We start from the raw sequence: 19,684 nt of genomic DNA, 5'->3' as shown, positions 1-19,684 counted from the left end.
TTGAAGGCATATTTATTAACAAAGATGGAAGAGAAAGAAGCATCATAAGCATCAGGTCACCGGTCAATCAACTATACTCTTACCATTTTGATATTTTCAAACAAATTAAATGCAACATAAGGTGGCATTACAATTCTCTCCAAAACCCTCTTCCACATTCCCCCTCCCGATGACCATTTCCTTAATGGAAGAAAGGGCACAGCCCACCAACTCTCGTCACAAATTAAAATACACTGCATCCGCTTAGAGATCCCCACTGCCTGTTCAGTATTCCAAGACTAGATATGACCTCGTGATGATCATGTATTTATACATAAGAAAGAAAGAAATGTAAATTAAAAAAAAAAAAAAAAGGAAGTCTAGGATGTTGGGATGCAATGGATGAAATATGGATATAGAATCATAGAAACTGAACATCATGCCTGTTTACCATTGGGTTTGGGTGACTGGTGGGATTGGTGGTGATGGTGGTGGTATGGAGAAGCATGCGAACCATTTGGCATCGAAAGGCTCCTTGTTGGTTGCCCATTCCTCAACAGAGACCCTCCCTGTGTCCGAAGACCATTTCTAGTTAGGTTGGACCCAGTTCTCTCTGCTAGCATTGTCTGGTAGTAGTAGGAGGAGCTAGCCATGTCCCTCAGATTCTGTAGAGGCTTCAGGGCTTCTACAACTTCACTCATCAAAGGTCTGGCTTTGGGGTCCCGGCTAAGACAACGATGGGCCAGCTGTGCAGCCTTCTCTGCACCTTTGATTGAGAAATGGCCCTCAAGACGAGGATCTATTATTAGCCGATAAAACCTTTTCTTCTCACCAAGATATGGTCGTGCCCATTCCACCAAGTTATGCTCCCCATTTGGTCGGTTTTTATCCATGGATCTTCGGCCAGTCAGCATCTCTAGTAAAACCACCCCAAAACTGTATACATCACTCTTTGACGTTAGATGCCCTGAAACAAAAGATGGATTGTATAAGAAAGAGAGATGGAGGGTCATGGAGATGCCCTGTTTAGTAATCATTCAGGTCTAAATAGAATATAACTATAGATAAATTTTGCAAATAGCACTTGCACAAAAAAAGGTTATTTTTTGGGGGCATAGAAAATTCGGGCGTGGATCTCTCAATGTTTTATTTTCTCTTTTGAGAATCTAATAGCTTCTCTCAAGTTTTTTTTATCAACAACAAAAAGGATGTATTCATTGAAAAACTGAATCCCTATTCTAGATGGATATTATGCAATATAGAAACATGTCTGGCAACGAAATGTAAAGTTAGGTTGGATAAAAGATGCACAGAGATATTTACCAAAAAAAATAACAAAAGAAAAGTGCAGAGTTGCATTCAGAAGATGAAGATGGATCAAGGAACAAGAATTTCAATTGGACCAGAGAACTTGAGGAACAGAAAACCATTATAGGATCTCACATCACATCAAAAGACTCTTAAACCATCCAAGCCTGTGTTATGTCACAATAACATTTTACTAAGCAAATTGCCAGAAAATCCATGAAAGACAGTTAAACAACAACAAAAAAAAAACATAAATATACCCAAAAAAGAAGAATGTGCAATTTGTTCATATGAAACCATTAAAAGATGAATCATACCGACCTGTCATCACGTACTCTGGAGCTGCATAGCCATATGTTCCCATCACTCGAGTAGAAACATGAGTCTTATCTCCCTCGGGACCATCTTTGGCTAGTCCAAAATCAGAGAGCTTTGCATTATAGTCCTGGACCAGCATCCCATCAGATAAGGACTAAAATTGGGGAAAATGTAATGGTTCATAGTGTGTCAAGTTTGTCACCTACCGCATCTAACAGGATATTAGATGTTTTAAAATCTCGATATATAACAGGCCTTTCAGCTTCTTCATGAAGAAATGCAAGGCCCTTGGCAGCACCAAGTGCAATTCTCATCCTGATAGACCAGGGGAGAGGCAGGGACCCTTCTGCATACAAAATGGTTGTTACCAGAATACATTAAACATCAATAATGGAAAAAATATATGATTAACAGAAATTTAAAAAAAAATCGGGACAGATGGTCAAGTCAACAAAAATATCAAAGAGAGACCATGATTGCAAAGAAATGCGAGAGAACATCTTTGACAAAATGTGACAGAGAAAAGGGAATTCTGCAGTTAGCTGAAAAGTGTTAAATATAAATGCTCAATGGATCCTGGCATAATCTTTTCTTTATCAGTGTATTCTGAGAGAACATCTTTCAAACAAGGGTAGAATAAAGCTTTGCACTTCTTAACACAAAGCAGTAAAGCCTACTGTGTTTGGTAAAGCTAGACAATGGAACTCTAGAAATGGCTTCTTAATAACTTAAGGAATACAAAGAGATCAGATTTTACTTCTAACTAGAAGCAAATCCTTGGTGGAGCTCAGAAAGTGAACTAGGCATGGATGAACAAGTCAGGCTGATCACAAACTGAAATGCCAACACAACCATACAGATAATTTTGCATAGTAGATATGGTTTAAGAAGCTTGGCATGCTATCAAACTCCCATGTAATCAACAATGAATGTCACTCTGCAAGTTGAAAGCTCTGAAGAGAAGGGACCAAAAGGACATGAATCAAAGCAGTGATGATAGACCAACACCTATCATTCAAGAGAAGGTAAAAGTGGAAAAGAACCGAACAATGCTAAATAGAAAAATGAATATAAATAAGTATAAGCTAATACATATGAGATTCTATTAATACTTTGTAAATACCACTAAAAACTGAGAAACAAAATCTTTTCCTTTCCTTTAATACTTTTTTTTTATCAATAACACTTTCATTAAATCATCAATAGAAAATTTACAAGAAGACAAACACACTTATCTTCCAAGAGCCACAAAGAGACTCATGAAAGGAAAAAAGAAGAAAAAGAGAAAAGAAGACACTAAAGTTACAGCTTAGCCCAAAACAGTGAATCCCTTTCTGCCCGTTGTTTAGCTAAACCGTCAGCTAGGGAATTAGCCGATCTTTTAACCCAACATGTCTTAACTTTCCATCTCCCGCACCAGCCACATGAATTTCCTCCTCTCATTGTTGTACTTCAATAAACCATTTTGATCTTTAGTCAGCCACCCTATCACCACCTCTGAATCCCCTTCAATTATGAGTTTCTTGATGTTTAACTCCTTAGCTTTCTAGACTCCTTCCATAACTGCAAAGATCTCAGCTCTAAGGGAGTCACCCACTCCAATTGGGCCTGAGAACATGGCAGAGATGACCCCATTTTCGTCCCTAAAAACACCTCCAATCCCCGATTGTCCCGGATTTCCCCTACTACAACCATCAAAGTTTAATTTCAAGAATCCACTAGGTGGGGGAGTCCAAGCCACATTCATTACTGACTTGGTCTGTGTGCAATTTGCAATTTCACCCCACTTCCTCAACATGCCATCCACAGTGTAATCTGTGAATAGTTCCAAAGATTTCAGCCACTGTACCACCCTAACATGTATGATAGCCCTCAGATCTGCTGCTCCTCTCTGGGTTTCTGAGAATATCCTGGAGTTTCTTTCTTCCCACAGTGTCCAACATACTACAGCCCTTAGTCCTCTCCACATTATCCTTCCCCTTTTTATCCGCCACCTGAAAAGGGTAGGGGAGAAAAGGCCCTACAAGTCTGATGGGGGATTCCAGCTGCATCCAAATAAGGAGAAAGCCCAATCCCAAATTGACCTCGCAAAGTGGCAAGACACCAGTAGGTGAAAACCAGTCTCCCCATCCGCTTTACATAGAACATACCATTGAGGTGACAAGCAAGTATTGGGTCTCTTCTTTTGGAGTAGATCACCAGTGTTGATTCTTTCCAGATAGGCTTCCCAACAAAAACTACCAACCCTAGGAGGTATTGCTCTACATCAAACCTCACCAACAGGGAAAGGGGGGAAGGTACGACTGGTGGACTGACTTAAGACTTTGAAGAACGAAGCACAAGAGAAGATGCCATTGGGGGTAGGTGTCCAAATTCTAGAATCCGCCCTAGTGGGGTCTAAGACAACGTTATCAAGAAGTGCAATAAGGCTCGAAATACTGTCGAGGTCTAAGTCCCTCAAATCCCTTCTTAGACCCAAGTTCCACCCAATCCCAGAAGTTGAAGAGGATGGGGTGGTGAAAGATGAGATCGACTCATTTTTCAAATCAGAAAGAGCATACAAAGAAGGAAACTGATCCTTTAAAGGGGCGCTCCCCACCCAGTTTGTTCCCAAAATTTTATGGAGTTACCGGAATTCAAGTCATACCTGATATTAGGGGAGAAAACTGGTAGCAGGTCATGAATGGCTTTCCAAGGAGAATTGCTTGTGGTCCTAGCTCTGATTCCAGTGTCCCATCCATTGTGCTCCAACCCATGTATACTTGCCACTATTCTAGCCCATAGCTTCTCCTTCTCCATAGGGAACCTCCACAACCACTTCCCCAACAGAGTCATATTCCTTCTCCTGATACTCCCAAGCCCCACGCCACCACAAGACTTACTCCTACATACTATCTCCCAGCTAATTCTGTGATCCCTCTTCTCCTCTCCTGGTTCCCACAGGAAATCTCTCATTAGCTTCTCTAATCTGTTAGCAACCTTCACTGTGATTTTAACACCGACAGGAAAAAGATGGGTAAGTTAGCAAGCGTGGCCTTAATTAGTGTAATTCTCCCACCGAGAGAGAGGTAGTTCTTTTTCCAGGATACCAGTCTTTTTTCAAACCTTTCCACCACCGGGTTCCAAAAGCTCTCTCTCATGGGATTATCACCTAATGGCAACCCTAAGTAGTTGAAAGGCCACCCCGAAACTTCACACCCCAACACTTCAGCACTCTCCCTGATCTCTCCCTCCTCCAAGTTTACCCCCACTACACAGTTTTTCCCAAGGTTAACCTTCAAGTTAGACATTTGCTCAAACAGTTGTATCACCAACTTCAAGTTCCTGATAAAACTCACATTACCACCTTCACAAAATAGAATCGTGTCATCAGCAAACTATAAGTGAGTGAAGGGGGTTTCCGCCCTCCAAACTCTCCAGCCTCTAATGAGCCCCCTAGAATCTGCTCTGTGAATCAGTTTCCCCAAAACCTCCGCAATTAGAATGAACAAGAAAGGAGACAAGGGGTCTCCTTGTCTTATACCCCTACTGGTTGGAAAGAAATCTACCACTGTCCCATTCACTAGCACTGAATAATGACAGCTCCTGACACAACCCATGATCCACTTGCACCATCTAGCCCCAAACCCAAATTTAGTCAAAACTTTCCTCAAGAAATCTCAGTCCACCAAGTCATAAGCCTTTTCCAAGTCCAACTTACAGACCACTCCCTTCTTCTTATCCCTCTTAAAGTTCTCCACACTCTCATTAGCAATTAAAATATGATCAGTAATTTGTCTTCCACTCACAAAGGCTCCTTGATAGTGTACAATGATATCGGACAGTACCTTCTTCAGCCTCAAAGACAACACTTTTGCAATGATCTTATACAAGCTATTAACCAAGTTAATTGGCCTAAAATCCTTCGGGTGGGATGCATCTTTCTTTTTTGGAATTAAGGCTATAAATGTAGAGTTCACACCCGAATTGACAATTCCTCTGTTGAAAAACTCCTCAAACACCCGCAAGAGATCATCTTTCAAGATATCCCAACAGTCCTGATAAAAAGCCATTGTGAACCCATCTGGCCCTGGAGCTTTTGTTCTATCCATAGAAAACATAGCCTCCTTGATCTCTTCTAGAGTAAAGCTTCTTTCCAACCTTCTCCTGTTCTCCACCCCTACATCTGGCCAGTCCAAACCTTCTACCCACACCCTTCTACTCACAAGCCTTCTTAGAATAGATTTGAAATGCTCCACACAGGCCCTGGCAATCTCCTTTCCTTTAATACTAAAATAAACATACCAACTTTTTCCCCAAGCAATGTAATAATAGATTCTAGAATATTCTTTAAGCATTTATATTAGGTCTATACTGGAAGTACCTTCTTTTCACCCCCCCCCCTTCCCTTCTAATTAAAACTCAAATAGAACCTGTAATGGCCTCCAAAAATGGCCCACCATTCACCCTCAAATTTTATAGGTAAGAGAAAAGAAATGACTTCTTTTTATATAAAAGAAATGACTTTTATAGATCTTAATAATGTCAGCTTCCTTAAACCATTTAAGTTTAATGCCTTTAAGTGCTGCGTATGCACATTGCTGATTTTCTAGTGTCAATGCCCCAAAATAACACTTTAACAGCAACAGAAAGCAGAATGAGATCCAAAACATTCAAGAAATGGCTGATATGTTTGTCCCTAATCAACTCTTGTTTCACAAGTAGCAACCTGCAAATATAAACTTAAATAGAAAAGCAAAAAGAAAACACATAAGACAATAAAGTGCAGAAATAGAAGATTTATGGAGAGAATAATAGATCTTCAAATACTACCTACAAATAGGAATTATGGTGCCTCGCTTTAAGACAAAGACATAATGCACAATTGGGTTTTCATGCATGGTTAAAGGTCAGCAAGTATTCTAACATTTCCATTTTAATGGGCATCAAAATGAATCCTACTTGTAACGTTTCCAAAAAACTCCCTAATATTTCAATATGTTTTATGTGTTATTTTGACTAAATTGTTATTTCCTAATTATTCCATTGCAATACCTCAGTTCCATGCATTATGTATTATGTATGGCCATATATCTCATTCTTTTAGATTCCTAGAAAGAAAAAGTAGTATAACAAGCTATTTTTCCTTTGTATTTGAAGGGTACTGATAATTGGTATATACTAGTTTTGATAAACTAGGGCCGGACCAACAGAAAAGACCAAAAAATAACAAAAATAATAAAAATTAATGCATATTAATTTCATAGTTGGCAGTTCAAACCAAGACAAGTCATTAGTCATATAAGATGCTCGCTTTTCCAACTGCATGCTCTTCTCAGGTTGACCCACTGCCACTGCTACCACCATGACCCATCACCGATGCTGATCCACTGTCACTGCTATTGCAGCTGCTTGAGGGCCACTGTCATCCTGTAACTGCTCTATGCCCCCTCCCCCCCTCCTCTGTTCCTTTGCTGTTATTGCAGCCACTAAAAATTAATGCATATTAATTTCATGGTTCGCAGTTCAAACCAAGACAAGTCATTAGTCATATAAGATGCTTGCTTTTCCAACTGCATGCTCTTCTCAGGTTGACCCACTGCCACTGCTACCACCATGACCCATCACCGATGCTGATCCACTGTCACTGCTATTGCAGCTGCTTGAGGGCCACTGTCATCCTGTAACTGCTCTATGCCCCCTCCCCCCCTCCTCTGTTCCTTTGTTGTTATTGCAGCCACTAAAGAGGCCCTGTTGGCTTGCTGGCTGCCACTGCTTGATCTTTCTCTTCCCTCTCTTTCTCATTTTTTTATCTACGGTTTTAGAAGACCAATCCATAATCTAAGGGAGGAAATCCATGATCACAATCTAAAGGTTGTAGTGCTATTATGGGTTGAACCACTAACCCACCATCCAGAGGGAAAAAGCGGTTCCAGAATCTTTTTTTTTTTTTTAAATACTAGTAATTTATAGTAAAACTATAACTTTAAGATATCGATTATACCTCCTTTTTCATCTCACAAATATCACCAAAGCATTCCAAATATTTTTGCAATGCTTTCACAATCCTTTCAATATTCCAACACAGCATTTTTAACATATCCCCAAAGGAGGTTGCGGGTGCCTTGATGGCTAAAACTGAAGTTAGGTAGTTCGCTCTACCCTTGAAATTTGTATTATTTAATTATTTTAACAACTAAAAGACAAAGCAATTCTTTCAGTTCAGCAACTTCAACCAATATCAAGTGGCCCCTTATTAGATTTTACATTAAATAAAATGAAGAAAAGAAATTAAATAATATATGTCTTCCATAATAGGGAATATTTCACTCATTTACCTACAGTTCCTAATTTTATGCTTCTTTTATTCAATGGCAAGAAGTCAAGACTTGGGGAAAGGGGCCAAAAGAGGCCTCAAATAGGCAAGGCAACGGGACAAACTTAAGGGGAAAAGGGACCCACCAAACAACAAGACATCATGGAGGTTTCATCTCCCAACACAACTATCTTCCCCCAACCTCTCCGTTAGCCAGACCATCAATCATCCAATTGACAGATCTCAGGATCTGAATGATATGTTTACTCTAGAAGCAAAGGCTCTAACCTCTATAATAAAATATCTCTAAATTTCAATCTATCTGAATTGTTAGTCAACCAGTCCGGAACAATCTGAGTGTCACCTCTACTTAGAATAGTTTTACCCATTTCCATTTGTCATGCAGTAATTTATTGTCATATAATACGTTAGTAATTTGTTTGATTATTCTTTGTGGTTTCCTAAAATATCATCTCATATTTCTTATTAAGTTTCCATGATCATTACAAGATTGACCCAAAATTTTTAACGTTCCCAACATATTTTTCATCTCTAAATGACTAATATTCCCCCAAAGACCATTTATCAAAAATAAATAAATAAATCCCCCAATGACCATTTTCTTGGTATTATGTACTAAGTTTAGCATGGTCATTTTCTATTTTTTTTAGAAAATGGGGTTTAATTCCCCAATGGGGAATTTCTAAAACAAAACTTCTGAGTATGAGAAGGCTTTGCTTGGAAGTGTTTAAATTTTTAGTAACTTCTGATATATAAGTGATTAACTGAATATTCTAAAACAAAACTTCTGATATATTTTTAAATTTTTAGTAACTTGGAAGTGTTTATCCATGCTTCTTTTTATCATTTCCTAAAATATACAAGTGATTAACTGAATATTTTGCAACACTTCCACAACCCTAATAATATTCTAAAACAAAACTTCTGATGTATTTTTATATTTTTAGTAACTTGGAAGTGTTTATCCATGCTTCTTTTTGTCATTTCCTAAAATATACAAGTGATTAACTGAATATTTTGTAACACTTCCACAATCCTTATAATATTCTAAAACAAAATTTCTGATATATTTTTAAATTTTAAGTAACTCATCATCATCATCCAAGCCTTATCTCAACTATATGGGTTGGCTACATGAATCCTGTTTTTCCGTTCCGTTCTATTTAATGCCATATCCATTGTTAAGTTATGAGCACTTAAATAATTTCTTACTACTTTGGCCCATGTCCTTTATGGTCTACCCCCAGCCCTTCTAGTCCCTTTAACTTGCAACAAATCACTTCCTTTTACAGGTGCTGTTGATGGTCTTCTATGCACATACTAAACCATCTTAGTCTACTTCATCTCATTTTATCACCTATTGGAGCTACTCCTAGGTTCCCTTCAAATGCCATTTTTCAAATTTGGTTTCATGGATTCTATCATGAGCTGTTGTTTTTTTTTTTTTTGATAATCTATCATGAGCTGTTGTTCAGATTATGATAATTGCATGGAGGATGCAATTAAACACCCCCATAGAAGCCCTTTACATAAAAATGAGATGAAGTTTGAAATTAAACACCCCCATGGATACAAATCAAATCTTTATCTGTCAGATTCAGTTTGGATTTGATCATATTCAAATTCAAATTTGATATACAGCCCACTAGAAGCCCTTTACATAAAAACACCCCCATAAATCAAAGCGTGAAATTACCTAAAATGAATTCTTCCTATTTGACATTCGCAAAATCCTTCAATGGTAATGTGGGTCCATTGAGTACATGATGCTTTAGCCTACAAATGTCAAAAGGACTTCTAAGGCCCTTAATGGATCTTCCTATTCACTGTATTTAAAATTGATCCAGAAACAGAACTGCTTCTTTTGTCCAGGGGGCAGGCCAGCAGTTCAATATTCCAGGTCAAACTGGTTAAGTTGTAATGTCATAATTAAATAATAAATAGAGAAATATAAAACTACATAAAACTTGTAGAAATTTTGGGTATATCTCTAATATTATATAATCATCTTATTAAACAAAAATAACTGTGATAAATAAGAATTTTTATTAATGATGGAAATGGCTAAAAATACCAAAAATAGGTAAAAGAGAATTAATATTTGACCCGCGAAATGGTTCAGCAATTCAACCAGCCAGGTCACTGGGTCATTGACCGAGTCAATAGTTTTTTTTTCAGGCAAGTGGTTCAGTAGAAAAACAAACCTGAAAATCTGGCTGGGTGACAGGTTCTGACCAACCGGTTCAACCATTGGTTGAAATCACTGTTCCCATTTCTTTCTCTTGGTGTGCTTCAAAATATAATCATAAAAAATACAAATCCCCCAAGCCCAAACTAATTTCTGTTCAAAAAATTAAGAATTAAGACACCATTAATCAACAAGAGAAAGAACAACCCAACCAGCATTAAAGGTTCAAACAGTGAACAGAATAAGCTCCAAAGCTCATTAGTCTCAAAATAAGAAGGGGTGATCTAGAGATTCTTCACCACCTTGTGCATTAAACATATTTTAAAAATTTGAATCTCCTTATGGTTGAGATGGTTCACAATGCAAAAATTACCCAAAATACAAGCCACATATAAGAAGGCCACCCTCCAAACTACCTATGATTGAGATGCTTTGCCATGCAACAACGTCCATAAGCCCTTTTCTAAAGATAGGACTTAAATTTACTTTACATTCCACTATCCAAACTGTCCCATGACTTCACTCCAGGCAACATAGGGCATCTTCCAACTTCTAGAAAAGGATGGCACAGTAAACAATCTTCCTAGCCAACAGATGAGAATTGAATACTGGGTTCCAAGTTATCAAATCACCACAAGTTACAAAAACTTATCAAATGATGCCGTGATCAACTTGGGAAGAAACTCTATAAAGAGAACAACACATAAAACAAAGAATCTCAGGTTCACAACAACCATACTCCCAAGACTAAACATTTTTTATCAGTTCCAAAAACTCAACATCCAATTTAGGAAGACCCCATGATTCAATATAGTATATAATACCTAGACTGTTACATATATGTGACAACAAATACTTAGTCTATTTACCTAATGCTCCTCACTTCATAATAAGTTAATAACTAGGGAATATTCATTTATGTTTCAATTATTTCCTATGATATCAACAAATAGTTCAAAAATACAAGTTATGATATTTTTACCAATCTTTACAATATTAGGACATGAAATTCCCAACATCCTTTCCATTCTTAGAAATCAACATTCCCATAGTTACAACCATACGAAAGTTGGTTCATGTTCACAGTAACTGCATGGAGGATGCTACCATTAAGCACAAAGAATTTGCAGGTCTTCCCTTCTTTTTAGACTTTGATGAGATATGCACATTAAGCATACCTACCTCCAAATTAAGAACTGCAACATAGAAAGTTATAAAGATTCAAGTTTTAATACAATGATAGCACGGTGATAAAAAATACCAAGATACTAAAGGCCAATTTTAGGGGTTCTCCAGGCTGCCTTGAAGAATAAATTTAATGTTGAAAATTATAAAGATTTGACATACTTCTAAAGAGATGATTCTCCAGGCTTCCTCGAGGCATAAACTCATATACTAGCAGCCTTTGATCATCCTCAATGCAGTAGCCAATCAATTTGACCAAATTAGGATGGAGGAGGTCACCAAGAAAATTTACTTCAGCCTGAAAGATGGAAAGAATGTGAAAATATCCATTCATCATTCACGCCTTATCCCAACTATGTGAAAATATCCATTATAGAATACATACATTCGTACATATATATATATATATGAAGAAATAGCTCATACCAGCCACTCTTTATGGCCCTGAAGTCCATCATGATTGAGGGTTTTAACCGCAACAGTAAGCCCAGTCCCAGGTTTAACAGGAGCAGTTCCATTCTCCTCAATCCATCCCTTGAAAACACAACCAAAGCCACCCTCACCAAGAAGACTTTCTGGCCTAAAGTTCCTTGTTGCAGACTTAAGCTCATTAAATGTGAATCTTCGAAGCTGAGAAGCAACTTTCAATTCCTCTCCTACTTTGGGGGTGGAAGGGATACTCTCACCATTGCTAGTGGTTGTAGAGGAGACTACTGGAGCAACTGGTTGGTCTCTACTAGTATCATTTGTAGATTTACTTTCCGCTGATCCACACACACAATCAAAACATTAAATGCATAAATGAGTTTATCTAGTTCCGCTAGTCACCATAGAGAAACGTTTATTATTTGTGGAAGTGGAACTATGACAATTTGCAGTAAATAGCCATCAATCAAGATCATCTAGTTTTACCAATCACTCTAGAAAGCCATTTATTGTATGTTGAAATGTGACAATCCTTAGGAAACCATGCTGCGGGCCAGAAACGGCAAAGTAGTATAATGGGAGTAATTTTCAGAGAGAACAAAGAAAACAAAATTGATCAAAACATTTTCCTATCTTAAAACCCACAAGAATAACCTCTTCATAAAATTTGAATCTTCCCCAAGAAAATAATAAAGGTGCCAAATGGTCAAATACGTAGAAGCTCAAGACTTTTTAATTAGGAGAACAGAGGAAAAGGGACAAATTGGTTACTGTCAACATAACATGCAAATAAAATATGCTATATATAGAGTTGATGAAAACAACGCCTATTAAGCGGCAGGAATACAAAATTTCTTCATAAATTCAGATGCTCTGGCAAAAAAAATCGAATAAGAATTTAAAGTATCCACACAAATGAACACATCTAAAATGCCAAAGAATTTCGTGAGTAAAAAAAGATTACCATAATGCGTACTGGTGCCACTTATGGAGGTATCCACTTTGGATCTTGAAGAGATGCAGGAACTCATAACCAAAAGCCTAAATTTAATCCAACAACCAGGCTCCTCGGACTTGCCTTCTTTCTTCTTCTTTTCCTTTGATTTCCCCACATCCCATGATTCCGCCTGAATAACATCAGGACCTACTCCCATCTTTAAGAAGCGTTAATTCAACAGTTCATATCTCAACAAGACACAGAACCTATCAAACAACCGCTGCCCCTTAACCAGCCAGAGATTGGAACCCACAAACGAAATATATGACACCACCTTAAAAGCAAAAAGAAAACCTTTGTAATAGAAACTTCAGAGTCAGCATTGAGACCCCAAATACGATGAAACAACAGAGATCATAACTTGCAAAGTCCCCGAGAAACATAAAACATTCCTTTTCAGCTCAAAATTACTCGAACCCGGTTCAGAAATATATCCGGCAGAGCCCAAGATGACTAAAAATCACCAAAAGGCGCAGATCATACATAGACCAGCCCTTCAAATAAAAAGTAACAAAAACGTCTGAATTGTCTGGCCAATACTAGAAGAATAAGCTCAACCCCCGACAAGAAATGCCCGCACGGAACTCCAAAAACCCTAGAAATAAACTCACGATGAAAGCTGACCAGTTCAGAGCCAAAAAACAACTACTCTGAATTAACTCCTATCGGATTTGTCTTCGCTCTCTCCACTCAAGAAGACTACGGATTTCAAAAGCAAAATCGAGCTGACCGGAGAAAACGGGCAGAGGGGTTTACCTGCCCGAAGCCAAAAATGGAGAGCCGACCGTACAGGTAGCTTTCGCAGACGTTGAAGTGTGAAAGAAAGGCAGCATCAAAGATAATCCCTCTGTCTCTAAAGAGAGAGTGGTAATAAAACCAGAAGAAAAAAGGTGAGAGAGGGGTGGCGATGAATAGAGATCAAGAGATGTACTTGGAGAGAGAGAGAGAGAGAGAGAGAGAGAGCGCTAAAGAACGGGCAGCTCGGGCAGCAGAGAGAGAGAGAGAGAATTTGGCCAACCGGTGGGTTGTTGTTGTGCCTTGCCCTTGCAACAGTGACAAGCATGTTCCGGACATCAAACTCCTTTTTCCGAGATTTCTTTCTTTATTTTATTGTTTTTTATCACTAAATTAGTCCTAACATGCTAACACAAATATTTTCCTAATTAAAAAAAGATAAACAACACAGACCAAAGCTAGCACCACGCGCTGTGGCAGGCAACTGCCCTTCAAATCATACTACGGCAACACTATATGCCCTTTAAACTACTCTATAATTGCAACATTGCCACTATTTATATTTTGTCCTTTTGTATTGAAGGCCCACTCGGGCTGTGCGGATAAGATGACTAAACGATAGAGATAAACTCAGAGCATGAATGAGTACAAAATTTTAATTAATTATAAAACCAAACACCTCCTAATCCCGCACAAACAGCTTTATTAAGGTATCTCCTTTTGTAATTAAAAGTCAGTTGGGATTTTGCAACTGAAGGATAATTGACGTTAGGAATGAGACGGACAGAATTGCCCAAACAATAGTATAACAATAAACTTGAAGGACCATCATTTTTGGGGTAGTATATGGTAATAACATACCATCCAAAACTATGGCCATCCCTCAATATTGTCCCGCCTATGAAAAGCACAGGTCACAAGGCATGTTACGGATGGTGAGATATATTAGAGGCAAAATTTTTCAAAACCATGATAATTATGTAATAATACTAAAACTAAATTTTTCTCTATCTTTTATTTATTTATCCCACAAACGCCCCATATCATATCCCAAATTCCCAACGTGTATTGGGAATATCTCCCATTGATGTGCATGTGATGGTAGGGGGGAGTGTTGATGCACAACAAGGGTATTTTGGATTTTCAGACCAAATATATAATGTGTGTATTATTTATTTATTTATTATAAATGTATTTATATTGCATATTTTTAGTTTTTTATAAAAAATATGTATATATGTATATGATAAAAATAGTTGAAAAAATACTTGTGTTTTTTATTTTTCTTTATATAAATTGCTATATATTTTTTCCTTTTAATAATTTATTAAAATTTTTATACATTAAATCAGATATGATTATATATGAATATCCAACATTCTTAATGGATTCAGATTTAAATCGATGTTTTGAGACCTAATCGGATCAGATCTACTATTTGTATTATTGAATCGGATTCAGATATACCTGGTTTGAATCCGAGGCTGATCCATTTACATATCTATTCATTTGATCCCAAGTCTAGAGCTGTAAATTGGATCGTGTTGGACTGGCACGGCACAACCTGCATAAAGAGCAGGTTGTGCTTCCCTCCCTTGGGATAAGTTGGGGGGTTGGCCTAGCACGGCCCACGACCCAAGCCCGTACAGGCCCGTGCCATGTCGGGTTCTATTTGAAAACACAAATAAATTGATTTTTTTGTTTTTTTTGTTAAGTAAAAACTAAAATGCTTAACTTTCCTTTGGGAACAATTGAACAAATTGAAAAATAAAAATTCTAACAAAGAAATGAAAAAATACTTAACAAAATACAAAATGCCAAATGGACAACAAATTGGAAAAAAAAATAGGAATTTTATTTCATTGAAATTTGAAACTTCAACCATACAATGGTCAAAAAATACTTAACAAAATGGAATAAAATATAAAAAATTACATTGTTGAAAAAATAACAAATAATTTAAATAAAGTTGAATAACAAAATTTACAATAATTTTAAAAAAATATATACACAATTATTGAGTATACAAAAAATATTGTCTTCATCATTTTTCTTCAAGTTCCACCTCCATCTCCATCTTGATTTCGATCATTTACTTCAAGTGAATCATCAGGTGTAGTGTCATGCTCTCCTTTGTCTTGTAATCTATCCTCGACATCTAGCCAATCTTTGAAACAAATGTACATTTCCAGACTTTCATCAATCATGTAGCTTCTCTTGTCATCTAGTACCCTAGTACCTACACTAAAACAAGACTCTGATAGAATTGTAGACACCAGAGGGGCTAGTAGATCACGTGTCACGGTGGCAAGGACTGGATAATTTTTTTATGTCCACTCCACCATGCTAAAATATCAAAAATATTCATTCCTTTCAAGCAAGGTTCAAGTATCGACACATATCGACTAATACGTATCATGCCGATGGCTTCCCAATACGCCCCTCCATAGGTTATTGGGTCAAACCATGGTTCAGAGGGTAGTCGGGCCTTAAACCGATCCCTCTGAACTGGTTTTGAAAAAATAAATAAAACTTAAAAAAAGTACTGATACAAGTTGATATGCCCTATTAGCATATTGGCCTATGTTGATACTTTGAACCTTGCTTTCGAGTCGAAGGAATCACTTAAACTAGAAAAATTTGCTTGTAAATAAAAATTAAGTTCAATAAATGAACTTGTTGATGGGGTGGCAACTAGAGTTGTTCATGGGCTGGGTGGCCCGACGGGCCGGCCCGGCCCAGCCCCTGGACGGGCTTGAACACGCAAATGGGCCCGCGGGCTTAACCTCGGGCCAAAAATCCCGGCCTGTAATAAATTCAAGCCGGGCTCAGGATTTGCCAAAATAGCCCAGCCCGAGCCCGGCCCGGCCCGACCTATAATTAAAGCTAAAAACCCTAGTCGCGAATACCCCTCTTTCTTTCACCTCTTTTTCCAGCCGAACCTTTCTTCTCCACATCCTCCATAGTTCTCAGTCCTCACACTCTTAGACAGCCACACAACCAACGAAGCGGTGAACGTTCACCGACGCAACAACTCCAGCGGTGAGTCCTCTCCTCTCTCTCTCTCTCCTTCTCTCTCTCTCTCCTTCTCTCTCTTTCTTTCTCTCTCTCATTCCTCTTCTTAAATCTCACTTCTCTTTCGAATCTCAAACACTGGCGACGGCGAGGCGGCGAATATAGGCACCAACGGCGGTGGTGAGTTCTCTCTCTCTCTCTCTTGCTCAGACGTGAACTGATCACTGTTAAAATCGTAGGTCGCAGCTCACAGTCACTGCGAACTCAGCTCCGGCGAACACAATCACCAACGGTGAGTCCTCAGGCTTCGGGCCCAAGTTGTAGGCCCGTTGGTCGGGCCGGGCTCGAGCTTGGGTCTAACAAATTTCCATTAGTGAAGAGTAAAAGCCCGACTCGAGCCCAGCCCGGCCCGGCCCATGAACAGGTCTAGTGGCAACAGATTTCTGCCTCCTTATTAAAGACCAAACTCTATCTTTTGCACTTCCGAAACAAGTTGTTTCAGAAGTGAAAGTTGCACTTGTACAAGTTGTAGATTTTTTATTCTATATCATATTAGACTCATATAAACTATACATTTCAAATAATAAACTATTAATCCTAGGATCTAATATTGCAGCTAAACAATAAAGAGGAAAAATGTTTTCCCAATATTTTTTAAATTCATTTTCCATTACTTCAATAATACTTTTAAATTATAGATTTTTTCTATATGTTGCAAAACATTCACTGATCATGAATAATTGATTAACTAAAAGACAACTAGTTTGGTAATAAACAACAAAAAATTCTTTAGTTGCATCATAAAAATTGTGTAAAAAATCTCTTATACAAATAACCATTTCCCAATTTTCATAAAGTATAATATCATGTGACATTTTTGAATTATAAAAATAAAAAAGAATTTGTTTACAAGGAATACAACTTTATACCATAAATAGTTAGAATTCCATCTATGTTAAACATCTAACATAAAATGTTTAGATTTTAAACCATAATTATGGCATGAATATTTAAATTTTTGTTTTATTGCTCCAAAACTTTTAATATATATATATATATGATGAGAAATAATAATTAAAGCATCTTGAATACATAAATTTAAGATGTGACATACACATATAATATGAAATAATTTACCATTAAAATGAGGTTTTAATTGAGATTTTAAAATATTTATTGTTGGCATTATCAAAACTAATAGAAAAAAAGTTTATTGTCAATTTCATAAGCATGTAAAGTATTTAAAATACTTGTAGCAATAGTTGGGCTAGTATGTGGTCATTCAAGCCCAATAAAACTTATTAATTTTTTTTTTTTTGTAAAAGCTAGTTTTCATCAATAAAATGACTGTTAACACAAATATAACTTATATTAAATTTATAGGTCCAAATATCAGAATTGAAGTAATTGCAACTCTAGAATTAAGATTTGATAACATAAAAATTAAATCTAGTTTATATGAATAAAGAGTTTTCAAAGCATTTGTTTTAATAGTATTTCTATAAACTTTTTTAAATTGAGGATTTACAAAATTATGTAAAAACTTTTCAAATTTACTATCCTTAGCTAATAAAAATGGTTGTTCAGCATGTACAATATATTTTGCCAATTCTTGCCTCATTTTTTCTCGTGAATATTTAAAAGTACCAAAACCCCCTCCCAATTTGTGTTTGGGATTTTTATTTCCCTTATTTTTCTTATTGTTTCTCATGTGTGAGCAAATGTCTACCCAAGTAGCCAGTACCACCCTTACTATAATAACTAAAGTCACTCCTACATTTTTGGCCAATGATCCTTTTCCCCTTCCCCTCAACCCCCTATATTTTAAATAGTTTCCAAATAGGGCTAGTCAATTTAGTTCCATTCTTTTTCCTACCCTCAACATCAGTACTAATGGGAACTCCGACAATTTCAGTAGCATTCATATCAATGCTAACGCTATCATGTTGCGATTGAATATTGCCGGCACCGAACATGCTGGGGAATTGGTTTCGGGAAGAGCTGACCATTTTTTAATTCTAAAAAATAAAAATTAATTTAATTAAACTCACCCGAATTATCGGTTCAGAATCTCAACTTGATTTCAACGGTCGAAGTCTCCAAGCCTCCCAAATTGCTAGCTTGAGATACTTAAGCAAGGCTTCTTCTTGTTGAAACTTGAAAAAATCGAGAGTCAAGACTTGAGAATTGGAGAGTGGAAAGAGAGAGAGAGAGAGTATTGAGAGTATGAAAGAGTGTTTGAGAGACTGAGAGAGTATTGAGAGTATGAAAGAGTGTTTGAGAGAGTATGAGAAGATAATTGTTGAATTGGTGTGGTGAGAATGGTGGAGAATTAGACTATTTATAAGAATTAAAAATAATTTAATTGCCCAAAACACCCTAAAAATTAGTTGTTTTTTAGTTGTTGAGAGGGGGATTTTGGTCATTATAAAGTCATTTATCACTTTACCCAAATTGCCCCCCAAACTAGCTATTATATAGTTGTTGGGGCATTTTTATCATTAAACGGGCTTTGGTTCATGAACATTTTACATTAGCCCTACTAGCCTGGCCCATAAACAATCTAATACATACATGCATAAATGTTATATTATATTTTAAATTTTATAATAAATATTATAATATAACACCTATAATACATATTATAATCCGAGAGGATAAAAGGTGCATATTTATACGAACTAAAAAATAGTAAATAATTAAGTGGGAAAAAAAAAAGAACATACTAAGCATTAATAATAGAAAATGGTATCTCCGTTTAGTTGATCGGCAATGGTGAGATCTCCTTTTAGTTTCACAAGTGGACGACTAATGGTTTTATCATGCAAGTGTCTTTGAGGTTAACATCTATAGGCCTGCATGTTGAAGGCTGTGTTATTGACTTGGTGGAACCTTTGTAACAAGGGTTGCTAAAGAAAGCAGCTGTCAAGAATTAATCTGCCATCCATCTTGCTTTGGGAAATTGGGGTTGTAGTTGTGTAAGTCGGGTTGGCCCAAATTAACAGTTTACATTAGATTTGGGCTTCAAATCCCGCCTGCAAGGTGTTAATAATCAGCTGGTTGGTAAGGTTTCTATTGATTGTAGCAGAGACTTGGGGTCAAACCCCGCCTGTACTTGGGTTAAGGGAGCCATGGGTTGGGGGATGGGCTCTTGCATTATCTATTCCTCTCAAGAATATTACTCCCAAGAGAGTTAAATGGATGACTTGGCTTCCAC

At 37.1% G+C, this 19,684-nt stretch overlaps 1 protein-coding gene across 2 annotated transcripts; it reads right to left on the bottom strand.

Moving 5' to 3' along the window:
* Window positions 1-55: 55 nt before the first annotated feature.
* Window positions 56-13,774, bottom strand: LOC104596796 (serine/threonine-protein kinase PBL34-like). 2 transcript variants are annotated; one of them, XM_010258100.3, is made up of 6 exons: window positions 12,685-13,774; window positions 11,721-12,058; window positions 11,457-11,592; window positions 1,812-1,948; window positions 1,609-1,732; window positions 56-946 (listed from the first exon to the last, which is right to left on the bottom strand). In XM_010258100.3, the coding sequence occupies exons 1-6, from the start codon at window positions 12,872-12,874 to the stop codon at window positions 417-419; spliced, it is 1,455 nt and encodes a 484-aa protein (XP_010256402.1). In that variant the 5' UTR covers window positions 12,875-13,774; the 3' UTR covers window positions 56-416. The 2 variants fall into 2 exon arrangements, with proteins under 2 accessions (XP_010256402.1, XP_010256394.1); XM_010258092.3 differs by having other exon boundaries at window positions 1,812-1,951; window positions 12,685-13,765.
* Window positions 13,775-19,684: the final 5,910 nt, after the last annotated feature.

Source organism: Nelumbo nucifera, chromosome 3, assembly GCF_055504915.1.
Source record: "Nelumbo nucifera cultivar China Antique chromosome 3, China Antique-T2T, whole genome shotgun sequence".
Lineage (NCBI taxonomy): Eukaryota > Viridiplantae > Streptophyta > Magnoliopsida > Proteales > Nelumbonaceae > Nelumbo > Nelumbo nucifera.
This window is presented reverse-complemented; position numbering and strand designations above follow the sequence as displayed.

Excerpts from the sequence above, each read along its gene's own strand:
- LOC104596796 (XM_010258092.3), bottom strand. The coding sequence starts at position 12,874 with ATGGGAGTAGGTCCTGATGTTATTCAGGCGGAATCATGGGATGTGGGG. Across the intron at positions 11,593-11,720 it reads AGGGCCATAAAGAGTGGCTG|GCTGAAGTAAATTTTCTTGG; the intron begins GTATGAGCTATT and ends TCCATCTTTCAG. Across the intron at positions 1,733-1,811 it reads CTAATATCCTGTTAGATGCG|GACTATAATGCAAAGCTCTC; the intron begins GTAGGTGACAAA and ends ATGCTGGTCCAG.